At 54.0% G+C, this 15,679-nt stretch overlaps 1 protein-coding gene across 1 annotated transcript in view; it reads left to right on the top strand.

Annotated features, from left to right (window-relative positions):
* The window catches only part of LOC103166611 (maestro heat-like repeat-containing protein family member 1), a 43,650-nt gene that overhangs the window by 26,782 nt on the left and 1,189 nt on the right, over nucleotides 1-15,679 (top strand). Inside the window, exons 14-30 of the mRNA XM_029059882.2 lie at nucleotides 221-280; nucleotides 790-934; nucleotides 2,146-2,189; nucleotides 2,402-2,561; nucleotides 3,481-3,533; nucleotides 4,111-4,218; nucleotides 4,569-4,685; nucleotides 4,865-4,987; nucleotides 5,397-5,549; nucleotides 5,861-5,983; nucleotides 6,715-6,794; nucleotides 7,228-7,363; nucleotides 8,070-8,159; nucleotides 9,215-9,319; nucleotides 9,838-9,973; nucleotides 13,915-14,015; nucleotides 14,735-14,885. Of these exons, the coding sequence (XP_028915715.1) occupies nucleotides 221-280; nucleotides 790-934; nucleotides 2,146-2,189; nucleotides 2,402-2,561; nucleotides 3,481-3,533; nucleotides 4,111-4,218; nucleotides 4,569-4,685; nucleotides 4,865-4,987; nucleotides 5,397-5,549; nucleotides 5,861-5,983; nucleotides 6,715-6,794; nucleotides 7,228-7,363; nucleotides 8,070-8,159; nucleotides 9,215-9,319; nucleotides 9,838-9,973; nucleotides 13,915-14,015; nucleotides 14,735-14,818 (1,818 nt within the window). The 3' untranslated portion in view covers nucleotides 14,819-14,885. The remainder of the gene's footprint in view (nucleotides 1-220; nucleotides 281-789; nucleotides 935-2,145; nucleotides 2,190-2,401; nucleotides 2,562-3,480; nucleotides 3,534-4,110; nucleotides 4,219-4,568; nucleotides 4,686-4,864; nucleotides 4,988-5,396; nucleotides 5,550-5,860; nucleotides 5,984-6,714; nucleotides 6,795-7,227; nucleotides 7,364-8,069; nucleotides 8,160-9,214; nucleotides 9,320-9,837; nucleotides 9,974-13,914; nucleotides 14,016-14,734; nucleotides 14,886-15,679) is intronic.

Here is a 15,679-nt window from a genome sequence, read left to right on the forward strand (position 1 = left end):
ACTCACGGTCTTCATCCCTATTTTACAGATGAGCTAACTGAGGCACAGAAAAGTTAAGTGACTTGCCCAAGGTCACACAGCATTCAAATGGTGGAATTGGGATTCTGAGAGTGAAAAACATAGAGTTTTCTTGCAAGGCCCATCTTGCAAAAAAGACAAGGAGAGTCTCAGAGAGTTACCGGTCAGGAAGATCTAGTGAAGGTCTTTTCTCTCCCTCCAGCCATCAGAAAGTCAGAGAGAGTTGGAGATTCGACTTACGTCCATCAACATCTTGCATCTGGTCAGTGTGAATCGGGCTAAGCGCGGACTCACCCGTGCACTTCCTTCTCGCCCAACCCCATCCTAACAGGCGTCCCCATGCCCCGGTCCCCAAGTCTAACTCCCATCCTCCCTCCCCATCCCCGTGGTTAGAGTCCATCCTCCCTGGAGCAACTTGAGCCCATTTCCCCACTGTCAACGGTGGCGGTTATCCGTGCGCTTCCTCGGCCCGATATCGGATTGGGGGAATAGGCCTGATTCTCCCCTGCTCGACAGGGGAAAGTGGGGCCTTGGGGAAGGACCTGAGGTTATCCAATGAGAGTCGGGGCAGTTATGCGTCAGTCCATCGATCGGTCATTGAATCGTACGTACTGAGCGCACACCGTGTGCCGAGCAAATGCTTGGGAGAGTGCGCTACAGTAGAGTTGGTACACCCAGTCCCTGCCCACAAGGATCTTACAGTCTAGAGTCCCTATCCTGGGGCCCCAAGACCCACCCTGATTCAGAGGCAGTGCCCCCTGACCCCTACAGGTCCCCCTGCCCAGGCTGGTGACCCTGCTGTGCCAACCTCAACATGCCGCAGCCTTCGTGCCCCTCTGCAAGACGGCCACCAACATAGCCCTGAGGGCCCGGGCCTCTGGCGCCCCTCCCTACCTCAGCTATTTCCACTGCCAGCGTGAGCTAGAGGGAGCGGGATGGAGGCCGGGGTTGGGGGGAGGTGGGCCAGGGGGTGGGTAGGGAAGAGGGATGGCACTGGAAATCAACTGGACAGTGACATAAAGACAGACGACACAGACGACGTTTCTAGCTGTGCAGCCTGTTTCAGCTTTACAGCACTCTGGTTTTGACGTGACGGCCCTAACCTCTTAAATGGCGCTTAGTCCGGGGGTGCGGTCGGTGGGGGAACGTGAGGGAGCCAGGGGGAGATATGGCAGAAGGGGTTGATAAAGAGGATGGGAGGCGGAGAGGAAGGAGTCAAGCGGGGAGGTTGTGGTTGTACCCCGATCTCTAGATGGAGTCCCCAGGGAGAGTCGAAAAGGCCGTTTTACATCCAATCAAATAAAAGTAGTGTCTATTCTATAATAATGATAATTGCGGTATTTGTTAAGTGCTTACTATGGGCCAGGCACTGTACTAAGCACTGGGGGGAATACGAGCAAATTGAGTTGGACACATTTCTGTTCCCCACTGGGCTCCTGGTCTTAATCCCCATTTTACAGATGAAGTAACTGAGACACAGAAAAGTGAAGTGACTCGCCCGAGGTTACACAGCAGACAAGAGGTAGAGCCTCAGTTAGAACCCATGACCTTCTGACTCCCAGGCCCGTGCTCTCTTTACTAGCCATGCCTCTCTGAATCAATAAAAATTGATCAGTTTTTGCTCACTTCTAATTGACTGAGTACACAATTATGGGTAATTTTAGTATATATAGGGTATCCTCCCCGGTTCAGAAAACCATCCGGAACCATATAACTTGGCCTCCTCTGAGGAAATTGGTTCTGATTGCAACATTTGGACTTTCGTTCATTCAATTGTATTTAGAGTGCTTACTGTGTGGAAAACACTGTACTAAGCACTTTGGAGAGTACAATGTAGCAACAGATAGACACATTCCTGCCCACACAGTGAGCTCACAGTCTAGGGAGGGAGACTTGCCGCAGTTTTTCAGGAACCAGTGGTGCCGCGGGTTCCGGGTCGGCCTGTACAGGGTGAGGGGGCCCCGCCTAAGACCCGGGCTCGGTCCCTCCCCGGGCCTCCCTCCTGTCCCAGCCCCTAAGGTTGGAGACCTGGGGCTGAGGCGAATGACCCCCACAACCCTAGGGGACACTCACTCCCCGAGGGTCGCCTGTGCCTCTCCTCCCTCCCTCTCTCCCTCCATTCTGCAGCCACCAAGCTCCCATCCCCACAGATGCTCCTGACACACCTCCTGGTAAGTGCCAGGAACCAGGGGGATGGAATCCAGGAGTAGGGCCGAGGCTCTTGGGATCAGAGGAGGGGAGCCCTAGGGAAGCAGCAGGGATCCAGGGGTTAGGGGAGGGGAGCACGGGGCGATGCTGAGGATCCTGGGGACGGGCTCCATCCCCAGCGTGCAGAGCCGGTCGCCTAGGGTGCCTAACCCCATTCCATTCTCTCCCCATCCAGCTGCACGCCCTGGAGCCCTTCAAAGGAGGAGATTATGGATCTGTCACCTTGTGGCTGTTGCATTCCCTTCACCCCCTCAATTCTGCTCACCCCGTTCTTCACTACACCTTGGGTCAGCTGTGGATTCAAGAGATCCCGCAGCTGCTGCAGTTCCTGGAAGGTGCAGTCAATCAATCAGTCAATCGTATTTATTGAGCGCTTACTATGTGCAGGGCGCTGTACTGAGCGCTTGGGCGAGTTCAGTCCAACAGGAGCTCTCGGACTAGAGGAGAGCAGGCTGAAGAGGGAAGGGTGGGCAGGGGTGGGGGTGGGGGAGCTGCAGCTCGGTACCAGAGACATCGGAGACTTAGTCCAGTGGCAGAGGGTTTGCTCTCTGCTGGCTGGGGTTTGGGAGGTCAAGGGGGTCATTGTGACCTCCTGCCTCCTCCCCCTCCTCCTCCTGGAAGATCTCATTTAGCAGGAACGTGTTTATTGTTATATTGTACTCTCCCAAGCGCTTAGTACAACGTTTTACACACAGTAAGTGTCCAATTAATACAATTGAATGAGTGAATGACTTTAGCGGGGCTTGGCAGGAGGAGACTGTGTCTGCCTGCTCCCACCAGACTAGACTGTAAGTTCACTGGGGGGCAGGGAAGGTGTCTGTTTATAATAATCATGGTATTTGTCAAAGCACTGACTATGTGCCAAACACTGTTCTAAGCGTTGGGATAGATAAAAGGTAATCAGGTGGTCCCACCTGGGGATCACAGTCTCACTCCCCATTTTACAGATGAGGTCACTGAGGCACAGAGAAGTGAAGTGGCTTGCCCAAGGTCACACAGCAGACAAGTGGCAGAGACGGGATTAGAACCCACGTCCTCTGACTCCCAAGCCCATGCTCTTGCCACTAGGCCATGCTGCTTCTCATTGTTGTATTGTACTCTTCCAAGAGCTTAGTACAATGCTCTGCACACAGTAAGCACTCAATAGATAAGATCGATTGACTGACCAGAGGGCCTGGCCTTGGTCAGAAAGGGTGTGAAGACTGTGTGGGGTGGGTTCCCCATAACCAAAGGGAAGCTCTCTCTCTCCGTCAGGGCACAACGATGGAAGCCTGAAGAAACAGGAGTGGGAGAAGAAGCTGCTGCAAGTGAGGCATCCGCTTCCCCTTGTTCTCGACGGGGCCCTGTCCCCGGGACTGCTCCGCCCGCCTCCCCGACGGGCTTGGGCCAGGGCGGGGTGGCGAGCCCAGGGGCTGCCCTCGAACAAAACCGAGCTCTTCCTGCTCTTCAAGGAGCACATGATGCACCCCTGCCTCTGGGGACCTCCTCCCCGACCCTTCCAGGAACGTTCATTGCCCAGAGCGGCTTCTGTGAAGGAGAGGAGGTAAGGTGGGGGAGGGACTGGAGGATTCACGTTAAGAGGGTTTGAGGCTGGGGCCGACGTCAGGAGCTCCATGAAGGCGTAGCCCTGGAACAACTGTCGCCTTCGCCTCGGATGAAAACGGCCCGGACTCTCAGGCGCTGCTGGGTTCCCACTCTACTCCTTCCCCTGCTGGTTCCCCGCTGCGGAGAGTTCTCCGCTCCAGCCTCATCCCCTGACAGCCCCCAGTTCACCCGAGCCGGCTCCCCTGCCCTTCTGTGTTGTGCCCCGGGGCTCTCTGGTTTCTCCTGCGTGGCCCTGCCTCTCTCCCCCGGGCCCTTAGCCCCGCCACCTCCCGTGCCCAGTTTGCAGGCCGCTCGGTGGAGGGCATCGCAGATGACTCCTGGCTGAAGGACTTGTGCAGCGTCATCCTGGAGAGGATCCAGTGTCAGCAGGAGCCGGCACAGAGGAAGGTGAGCCAGGCTCCGGGGAACGTGAGGAGTGTCAGGCCCGGAGCCTCGCCTGAGGTGGGAGGCAGAGTCAATCCGGTCCAGGCTACCTCAGCCTGGAATTTCTCCTAGAGGCTGGGGTGTTGGAGACGGAGGGCCCAGGTATTTCCTGAATTTGAAACCTGGTCCTCGTGGGGACCAATAGCTCTCTCCAGCTCTGCTCTGTACACACCTCAGCCTCTCTTACCAAATGCCCACCCGGGAGTGGGGATTGTAGGCACTTCGGGCCCAGCCCCTGCCTACAATGAAGAGGACCTCCTCATACCCCGGGTCTGATCCTGTGTCCCGTCCCCGTCTTCCCGCCCGCGGCTCAGGCCTTCCTATACAAGCTCTACGGCTCCACTCTGAGGGTGGCCCGGGACCCTGAGGTGGTGAAGACCCTGCTGGCTGTCATGCTGAGCACTTCCCACACCAAGGAGATTGAGAAACAGGTGAGGCTCAAAAGAGAGGATGAGGAGGGGCCGCAGCACGGTGGTGGGGGCGGGGTGGGGACGAGAGGTCCCAGGCGAGGAGGGAACGTGGGCAGAGGGACATCGGGGGGAGGCCAACCCCTGGGGTTGGGACTGAGGGACGGGGCCAGAAGGGAGAGTCCTCACGGGCTTTGTTTCAGGGCATCGCTGCCACTGTCAGTCTGGTGTCCACCCTCCACCTCAGCGTGGTTCTCGAAGTGCTGCAGGACTTCAGCTCCACGCTCGTCAATGGGAACCAGTCCAACATCTGCAATCTCAGCATTGTACGGCCCCTGGGACTCTGCCCCGTTCCCACCTCCACATCTGGGCCCCCCACCGCACCCTCGCGTCTCTGTCTAGGACCCCCGCCCGCTAACTCACCCGTCTCCAGCCCCCCATTCACCCCTCTGTGGGCGGGGCCTTTCCATTCTCTGGGAACTAGTTTCCTTATAGTTGCAGGGGCAGTTGGGATTAGGTTCTGGGGGTCTCAGTGGAGTTGGTGGTGGTAGAAGCAGCGGGGGTGAGGGTGACGGTGGTGACGCGGTGGCGATAGAAGGTGGGGATGGCGGCGGGGGGCGCGGGTGTGGAATCAGCGGCGGCGGAGGTGGTAAGCGGGGACTGCGGCGGGTGGTTCTTCTGGCGACGGCGATGGGGATGGCGGAGTAGCGGCTGAGCCCCGCAACCTCTGGGCAGGATCAGCAGCAGCCGGAGTGGAGGAGCCTCTTCCACACCATCTACCTGTGCTACAGCCAAATGGCCGTGGAGACCCAGACAGCTATCCTGCCCCACGCCGACTTCATCCTCACCCACATGTTGGAACATTTCCACAGCTGCATTGTGGTCAAGGTGCCCAGGGCCTCCTCTCTCCATCTTGCCTTAAGATAGTCACCACTCCGGCAAGCCTGTCTCTCCAGTGTCCCCTGGCATTGCTCCTTCCCTTCCTCCTGCCCTCCATCCCTCCTTCCCCGCTCCTCCCGCCCACGTCAGGGTAGAAGAGACTCATCGGCGGTGCCGTTCGGCGGCACCCCGATGGAGGTAAAGAGACCGTTCCCTTCTGGCTCGGGATGGTCCCGGCTGCCATCGTTCCCCGAGCACGGCACCTCAGGCTCCTGATCCGGCCCACGCCCCCATCCCTTTTCCCCTCCTGCGTGGTTTAGGACAGAAACCTGAAGCTGAGTTACCTGAGCGGTCTGGCCATGTTCACGGATGTCGTGGGATCCCTGGACCACTGTGAAAACTTTGACTTCCCCCACAAAACTTCTGTGGTGGCCTCCATGGTGGTGAGTCATTCTGGGAAGGCCCGACCGGATCGGGGGCCCAGACTCTAAGCACCCCAGCGTCCCCAGCGGGGAGGAGCTTGGCTCCACCTGAGGTCTCAGTTCCTTGAGAGGGAACGTGAGAGATCAGTCCAGCAATCATTCCTATTTATTGGGTGCTTACTGTGTGCGGAGCACTGTCCTAAGTGCTTGGGCGAGTACAATATAACAGAACAAAGAGATGCCCCTTCTTCACTTGGTTTCGGCTATGGTAGAAGGGAGGAACACCCAGTCCTTGGGTTGAAGGAAGATGTTTGTTGAAAGGCTTGGTGGGTGGTCTCTGAAAGGATTTCCTTTGGTGCATGGAAGGCTGAGGAGGAGAGGAACTGCTAGCGAGGTGCCCTGATCCTACGACTACCCTCTGGGTTCTCTAGAGAAGCAGTGTGGCCTAGTTGAAATAGCGTGAGCCCAAGAGTCAGAAGACCTGGGTTCTGACCCCAGATCCTCCACATGACTGTTGAGTGACCTCAGGCAGATCACTTCACTTCTCTGTGCCTCAGTTCCCTCAGTTGTAAAATGGGGATTAAATTCTACTCTGACCCACTTAGACTGTGAGCCCCATGTGGGTAGGGACTGCATCTAACCTGAATGCCTTGTATCTACTCTAGAGGTTAGTACAGTGTTTGGCACATAGTAGTCACTAAAGTATAATAATAATTATTATTATTTTCATCGTTGTTGTTATTATTATTCAGGACCTGATCCGTGAGGAACCACTGACAAAGCTAGTCAGTCCTGTGCGGCAGCAGGCAATGACTGTCATCTACATCTTCAGGTAGCTACTTAGATATGGCTTTGGGGCCGCCTTTCTCCTGCTCCTTCTTCTTTTTCTTCTTTCTCTCTCTCTCTCCCCCTCCGCCCTCCCAGTCTCCCTCCTTTCTCACTTATGCTTCTTTAATCATCATTCACCCAATGGTATCTCTCTCCACTCCTCTTCCCTCTCCTTTCTTTCTCCTTATCTCTCTCTCTCCTCTCTCCCTTTCCTCTCCTATTTCCCCGGCCCTTGGCCCATTTGTCTCCTTTCTTGAACCTTTGATGGATTGCTTCTTATTCTCTCTTTCCTCTTTTCTCTTCTTCCTCACTCTCCTCTCTTTCTCTTTCTTTGACCTCTCTCCCCCTCTTCTTCCTCCCCACTTTCTCTTACTGTCCTCCTCTCCCCAACCTCCAAGCCTCTCCAAGCACCTCTTTAAAACCGCCGTCTCTTTTAGGAAGCTGAAGCCCCCTTTGGTAATAGAGCAGAGGGTGGAGGTGCTCAAGACCTGTTTCAGCAGCGTCTTGTCTCTCCCTCCGGTGGACGTGATGGCGAAGGAGGCGTCCGGCTCCCCGAGTTCCCCAGACACCATGGTAATAAGCTTCTCCCTGATTTGGGGCACTGGGGAGCCATCCTCCACCAGCATTCCCACCCCAGCACCACAAAAAAGCAATGGGTTCCTCCCTCCCCTGACCTAGTGGGACCAGACTCCACCCTCCCCTATCACCATGGGCTACTAGGTTTCCTTCTCCTTCTTCTCTCCACTGCCACAACAGATGCCCACTCCCTGAATACAATGGGAATAGACTCTCCACCCTTACCCGAGGAGGGGCAGGAGTGGGAAATCTTGTGAATGAGGGATGGTGTCGGAAGTGGGAAGACCAACTGACCAGAGATCCCAGACTTTTGAAAAGAGATTCCATGCCCCTTAAGAAGCAGCATGGCCTAATGGAAAGAGCACAGGGCTGAGAGTCAGAAGACCTGGGTTCTAATCCCCACTCCACCATTTATCTGCTGTGTGCAAGTCATTCACTTCTCTGAGACTAGGTTCCCTCACCTGTGAGACAGGGATTAAATCCTATCCCCTCCTACTTAGTCTGAGAGGGACAGGGACTGTACCCAACCTGATTATCATGTGTCTCCCTCAGTGCTTAATACAATACCTTGCACATAATAAGCGTGTCACAAATACCACAGTTATTATTCAGGATTATTCCCTGTGCAGCCTGACTCTTCCTTTCCCCTCCATCCCATCTCCCCATTTCCCACCTTCCTGCACTGATCCTCTCCCCCTTCCAGGTTCTGTACTCAGATACTCTGCAGGCTTTGAGAAAAATGCTGGAAGGACTGGTCATGGAATTGCCAAGTCGTATCCAGAACTGCTTGGAAGTAAGGAGAATCCTTGATCAGCAAGAGAGGGATGGAGGGCAGGGGATGGCCCGGAAATGGGGCGGCAAGGACCGTGAGCCCCATGAAAGTCAGGGACTGCGTCCAACCTGATTAGCCTGTATCTACCTCAGCTCTTAATGGCTGGCCTTAGTAAGTTCTTAATAATAATAATAATAATAATAATAATGTTGGTATTTGTTAAGCGCTTACTATGTGCCGAGCACTGTTCTAAGTGCTGGGGTAGACACAGGAGAATCAGGGTGTCCCACGTGGGGCTCACAGTTTTAATCCCCATTTTACAGATGAGGTAACTGAGGCACAGAGAAGTTAAGTGACTTGCCCACAGTCACACAGCTGACAAGTGGCAGAGCTGGGATTCGAACTCATGACTTCTGACTCCAAAGCCCGTGCTCTTTCCACTGAGCCACGCTGCTTCTCTGCTGTCTATGTAGCATGAACTATACGGACAGAGTGTAGAACCAGGCTTGGAATTCAGTGGTGACACTGGGATATAGAGACAGTGGGATCACCCCTTGAGAATTGAAGAGGGAGTCAGGGCATCATCAGGGGGCTGAGAGAGAGATGGAAATGAGCTTGAAGCTGGGGCTGGAGCTTGGGGGGCAGAGGGAGAGACGGGAGGGGTTCAAAAGTGGGGAATGAAGAGTGGGAATGGCAACTCAGGGAAAGGGGGAAAGGTGCAGATGTTCTCCAAAAAGACACAGGAGACCCTAACCCAGTCTGAGGCCCAGAAGGCCCCACCCTGTGACCGTCCCTCCTGGATCTAGGCTGGGCAGAGACCCCGGGAGGAGGAGAAGGAGGTTTAGAGAACTGGGCCGGGACTAACTTGCCTCAGGGAGGGCTCGGTCCGGAAGGGAAGGCTACCTAGGGCCACTTGGGTTCCCATGGAGGATTTCTGTTGCACTTCAGATGGGGAGTGAGGGGACAACAGAACAGGACTCTCTCGCTTCCTTTTGGAGCCACAGCTGAGCACTTGCTCTTCCTCCTCCTCTTTCTCCTCACTGTCCTCCCCTCGTCCCCCAACCTATCCCGGCCAGAACCTGGACCCTTGGCTTAACTCCCAGAAAGACCATGAGCGGGAACGGGCCATGTGGTGCAGCGTGCGCATCCTCAGCTTCGCGGCCAAGCCGGCCAACTTCAACGTGAGCCATCCGCTCCGCCGCCGGTGGAGGGGGGATTTGGGAGGGGGCGACCACCCAGAAGACCGGGAGGATGGAGGGAGGGGAGCCTTCGGGAGAGGGGATTTCAGGGACCCTGTCTTCCAGCAGAAGAGGAGCCAGTGTCCCTGCAGAGCAGGAACCCAAATAATCTGCTCCATGCTTTCCTTTACTACTGTCCAGCCTGCTGACAGGCCAGCTTGTTGCCCCGGAGGCTTGTTCTCCCAGCCCCCGGGAGCTCCAAGGGGATCGATGGGGGGCATCTCCCAATCCCGTCTTTCCCAGCTCCCTCGGTGGCTGAACGTACTCCCTCCTCACCCCTCCGGTCTCAACCCCAGCCCTCCACTCTTCTGATTCTTCCCAGTCCTTTGACTCCAGATTCTCCACACTCTAGTCCCATGCTCCAGCCCCTGTGCCCCTCCTCCCTCTGGGTGGTCGTTTGTCAGTCCTGGAGGCCAGGAAGGAGACGTTCCTGTGCCCCTGGTCCCTCCCCACATCCCCAGGAGGTGATGGAGTTCAGCCGGTTGGGCCGGCTCGTGCGGCTGCTGGCCATGCGTTGCCAGGACCCCGTGGACAACATCAGCTATCTGGCCTCCCAAGCGGTCTACTACCTGCACTGTATTCTGCTGCACAAGAAGAGTAAGGAAACCCCGCCTCAGCGGGGTGGGGGCGAGAGGGGAAGGGGGCGCTGGGGTCTACTGGGAAGAGCACGGGCTTGGGAATCGGGCGACCTGGCTTCCGATTCCAACTTTGTTACTTGTCTGCTACAAGTCGCTTAACTTCCGTGGGTCTCAGGTTTCTCATCCGTAAAATGGGAGTTCAAAACCCATTCTCTCTCTCCCCTTAGACTGTGAGCCCCATGTGGGTCACGGATTGGATCTGACCTGATTATCTTATGTAATAATGCTGGTATTTGTTAAGCGCTTACTATGTGCCAAGCACTGTTTTAAGCACTGGGGGAGATACAAGGTAATCAGGTTGTTCCACATGGGCCTCATAGTTTTAATCCCCATTTTAAAAATGAAGTAACTGAGGCACAGAGAAGTTAAATGACTTGCCCAAAGTCACACAGCTGACAAGTGGCCAAGCCGGGATTAGAACCCCCAACACTTAGTACAGTTCTTGGTACATAATAAGTGCTTAACAGATGCCTCGTTATTATTTTTAGTATCATCACTATTATTATTATTTACGTAATAAGTACTTAACAAATGCCTTATTGTTATATTTATTATCATCACTATCATTATTATCATCACCATTAGTAGCAGTGGTAGAAGAGGTACGGGTCAGGGAGAAAGGGGAGGAGAAGGGCCGGCTCCTTGAATGGCCTCACTGTCCCTGGAACATAATGGATGCTCTGGAGATGCAAAGCCGGGCCCTCGCTTCCATGACTTCAGCCCCCTCCAAGATCCCAGCCCTTATTCCCGACCCCAGCCACTCCAAACTCTGCCCCAAAGCTCCAGCTCCCCTCAAAGCCAATCGCCTTCGGCTGCATCTTCGATGGCGGGGGAGAAAAAGCCGGGGACCTCTCCCACTTCACTCCTCTAATGCCAGGCTACTCTCTGTGCCTCCATCTCTTCCATCGTGCCACCGACCCTTCCCCCACACCCTGCCTCTGGCCGGGAACTCCCTCCTCTTTCACATCTGACAGGCCACCACTATCCCCACTTTCAAAGCCCTACTAAAATTTAATCTCCTCCAAGAAGCTTTCCCCGATTAACCTTTCATTCCCTCCCTCCCCACCTCCGCATTGACTGTTCACTTACGTCTGGACCCTTTGAACACTTAACTACTCACTCCCAGCCCCATTACACTTATGTAGGTACACTTATAATAAACAACCAATGACATTCATTGAGAAGTAGTGTGCCCAGTCGGTAGAACTCGGACCTGGGCTTCAGAAGGACCTGGGTTCTTATTCCAGCTTTACCACTTGGACTTCTCTGTGCCTCAGTTATCTCATCTGTAAAATGGAGATTAATACTGTGAACTCCATGTGGGACATGGACCGTGTCCCACTTGATTAACTCGTGTCTACCCCAATGCTTAGTAATTTCCCGATGCGTAACAAATACCATTTAAAAAATACTGTGCGCTGTATGACGTGCTTGGAAGAATACGATAACATAGAAGTTGGTAGGCATGATCTCTCAATCAATCAGTATCATTTACGGAGCACTTAGTGTGTGCAGACCACTGTACTAAGTGCTTGGGAGAGTACAATATAACAATATGACAGACACTTTGGCTGCCCACAGCAAGCTTACAGTCCAGTAGGGGAGTCAGGCATTGATATAAATAAATTATAGATGTATACATAAATGCTGTTGGAGTGAATAAAGGGACCAAATCAGGGTGACACAGAAGGGAGTGGGAGAAAAGGGATTGAGCGGCTTAGTCCTCTTAGGGCCTCTTGGAGGATATGTGTCTTTGGTAAAGCTTTGGAGGTGGAGAGAGTAATCATCTGCCGCCTATGAAGAGAGAGGGCATTCCAGGCCAGAGGCAGGATGTGTGCCAGAGGTCAGAAGCAGGATAGATGAGATTGAGGTAGAGTGAGAAGGGTGGCATTGAAAGAACAAAGTGTGTGGGCTGGGTTGTAGCAGGAGAGTAGGGAGATGAGGCAGGAGCAGGTGTGGTGATCGAGTGCCTTAAAGCAGACGGAAAGGGGTTACTGTTTGGCACGGAGGTGGATGGGCAACCACTGGAGGGGAATGAGGAAACATGGACTGAACATTTTCATAGAAAAATAATCTGGGCAGCAGAGTGAATTATGGACTGGAGAGGGCAGAGACAGGTGGCAGGGAGGTCACCAAGGAGGCTGGTACCATAATCGAGGCAGTATAGGATAAGTGCTTGGATTCATGAGGTAGCAATTTGGATGGAGAGGAAAGGACAGATACTAGCGATGTTAGGAAGGTTAACCCAACAGGATTTAGTGATAGATTGAATATGTGGGTTGAATGAGAGAGAGGACTCAAGGGTAGTGCCAGGATTACAAGCTTGTGAGACAAGAAGGATGGTGGTGCTGTCTACAGTGATGGGCAAATCAGCGGGAGGAGAAGATTGGGTAGGAAGAAGAGGAGTTCTATTTTGGACATGTTAAGTTTGAGTTGTCAGCCAGACAACCAAGTAGAGATGTCTTGAAGGTGGGAGGAAATATGAGATTGAATAAAGGGAGAGAGAGATGAGGGCTGGAGATGAAGATTTGGGAATCATCCACATAGAGGTGGTATTTGAAGCTAGAGGAGCAAATGAGTTCTCCAAGGGAGATGGATAATAGAAGAGGACCCGGAACTGAACCTTGAGGGACACACCCTGTTAGGAGGTGGAAGGCAGAAGAGGCGTCCATGAAAGGAACCGGGAATGAGCAGCCAGAGACATAGGAGGAGAACCAGAAGAGGACAGTGTCGGTGAAGCCAAGATTGGATAATGCTTCCAGGGGGAGGGGCTGGTCTAAGTGTTGAAGGCAGCTGAGAGGATGAGGAGGATTACGATGGGGTAGACACCATTGGATTTGGCAAGAAGGAGAACATTGGTGACCTTTGAGTGGGTGGGTTCTATTGAGTGAAGGGAACAGAAGCCAGATTGGGACAGGGTCAAGGAGAGAATGGAGGAGAGGAACTTGAGACGGTGCGTAATGGACAACTCGCTCAAGGATTTTGGAGAGAAATGGTAGGAGGGAGATGGGGTGATAACTGAAGTGAGCCATGGGATCAAGGGAAGGGGTTTTCAGTCATCGCAGGGACAGACCTCTCGCCCACTTCCTGCCTCTGGCCTGGAATGCCCACCCTCCTCATAACCATTGGACAGTTACTGTCCGCCACTTCAAAGCGTTACTGAAGGCACATTACCTCCAAGAGGCCTTCCCTGACTAAGTCGTCCTTTCCTATTCTCCCACTCCCAACTGCAGTGCCCTGATTTGCTCCCTTTATTCATCCCCCCTCCCAGCCCCACGGCATTTATGTGCATATCTGTAAATTATTTATTTATTTAAGTCTGTTCCCCACCCCCCTCTAGACTGTAAAGTCTCTGTGGGCAGGGAATGTTTCTGTTTATTCTTATACTGTACTCCCCCAAGCTCTTAATACATTGCTCTGCACACAGTAAGAACTCAACAGATGTGACTGAATGAATGTGCATGTTTGAAAGCAATGGGGATAAAGCCATTGGAAGGCAACTGAATCAATCCGTGGTGTTTATTGAGCACTTATTGGGAGAGTTAGTAGGCATGTTTCCTGACCACCAGGAATTTACAATGTAGAAGAGAAGCTAGATATATATACATACACATATATGTAAATAAATAAAATATGGATATGGATATAAGTGCTCAGGGACTGAGAGTGGAGTGAGTATCAATTATTCAAATGGTACATATCTTGCCCCTCAGCCACCATCTGTAATTTATTTTAACATCTGTCTCCCCACTAGACTGTCAAGCCCCTCAAACAGTACACACAGTATATGCTCAGTAAATACCACTGACCGATGATTTGGTGGGAAGGAAGGAGTCCCGGCGGAGTTGGGGCGAGGACAGCAGGAAGTCCGACGACTTTCTGGAAATGTCTATACTCCAGGATTGGAGCGGCAACAGAAGGGGGAGCGGGCCGAGGGATCCAAGGAAGAGGGTATCTACAGTCCCTCTGTGTTCTTCAACAACACTCCCGAGATTGCCAAGGTCAGCGGGGAGGTGGGGTTCTGCGAGCCTCAGATCCGCCTGAGTGTGTGTCACTTCTTGTCCCCGGGACACAGGGTTATGTTCACTTGGGAGATAAAGTCTTTGTCCACAGGGGTTCCACTCAGTACACTTTCTGTTTTGGGTAACTTCTCCTTCCACCCCACAGACACCCGCTCCACGCTCTCCCTGCCTGTCCTCGCGTTATCTAATCCCCTCCCTACACCTCTAGGCCCCTAATCTCTTATCTCCACTCCCAAGCCTTGTCGCTTAGAGATTATCCTAAGAAGTCTAGCCTCACCACTACCCCCTTTGTCAGCTGCTTAAGCCTTAGCCTTAAGCCCCCACTACTGGTCACCCTAACTCCTGCCTCACGCCCACTCACTCCTGCTAGATGGCCCCCACACCCGCCCCTGTGCTGTGTACCCAGAATCTCCTAGGGCTAATTCTCCTCCCCCAGCTTCTCCCATGGCCCCACCCATGACTCCCAATCGCCACGCTCCCTGAGGACCTTCCTGGCTTGGCTGATGAGGGCAGGGATGTGTAGGATTCGACGAGAGCACTAGGCCAGGAAGGGCTCCAGAGGAGAGGGACCTGCCTTGCCTCCTCATCTCCAGAAGACCTAGGAGTCAGGAGTTCAACTCTTCTCCCTGCCCCATGGGCTTCCAAGCTGGCCTTGCTGCTGGGCCATGGGGCCCTCCCACCTGTGCTCTCTGCCCTAGGCCTTCGCAGAGTACTTTACTCCATCTCAGCTCACCACCCTGGTGCTGACAGCCGTAGATGGCCTGACGGACAAGCCGGCCTAAGGTCTCCCTGGCAGCGGGGCAACTGCTCAGATCCATCCTGCAGGAGCGGGGCAGAGACGTGCTGAAGGTAGGAGGCGGGTGCCCTCGAGCCGTCCCCCTGCCCGGCTCTCGGCTGAGACCGCGGCAGTGGAATAGGCGGAACCCCGAGTACCTAGCTCAAAGGCAAAGACCAGAGCTCCCAAGATGAGGGCAGTGTCCTAGGTAGAGTGAGAGAGACACTATCAAAAAAAAATATGGGACCAGAAGAGGAGAGAATAGATCCTGGGGCAGCAACTCCAGGAAACCTATCTCCGAAGGGATTCCTGGGGATCCCGAGACTCCCCCCCGGCACTGTGGGGGTGCTGTTCCCAGAAAGCTGAAATAGCAACCTCAACCCAACAGCCACTTCTGTATTCATTTATTCCCTTCCTCAGCCCTCGTGTACATGTGTCTTCCTCCTGTCTCTCCCCGCTCCAATCTATTCTTCACTCCGCTGCCCAGCTCATCTTCCTGCAGAAACGCTCTGGGCATGTCACTCCCCTTCTTAAAAACCTCCAGTAGTTGCCTATGAACCTCTGCACAAAACAAAACTTCTCACTCCAAGGCTTCAAGGCTCTCCATCACATTGCCCCTTCCTACCTCTCCTCCTTCTCCTTTTCTACTGCCCACCCGCACGCTCCGCTCCTCTGCCACCCACCTGCTCACCATCCCCCTTTCTCGCCTATCCCGCAGTCGACCCCTGGGCCACGTCCTCCCGCGGTCCCGGAACGCCCTCCCTCCTCACCTCCGCCAAACTGATTCTCTTCCCCTCTTCAAAACCCTACTTAAAGCTCACCTCCTCCAAGAGGCCTTCCCAGACTGAGCTCCCCTTTTCCCTCTGCT

Source organism: Ornithorhynchus anatinus, chromosome 3 (assembly GCF_004115215.2).
Source record: "Ornithorhynchus anatinus isolate Pmale09 chromosome 3, mOrnAna1.pri.v4, whole genome shotgun sequence".
In the NCBI taxonomy this organism is placed as follows: Eukaryota; Metazoa; Chordata; class Mammalia; order Monotremata; family Ornithorhynchidae; genus Ornithorhynchus; species Ornithorhynchus anatinus.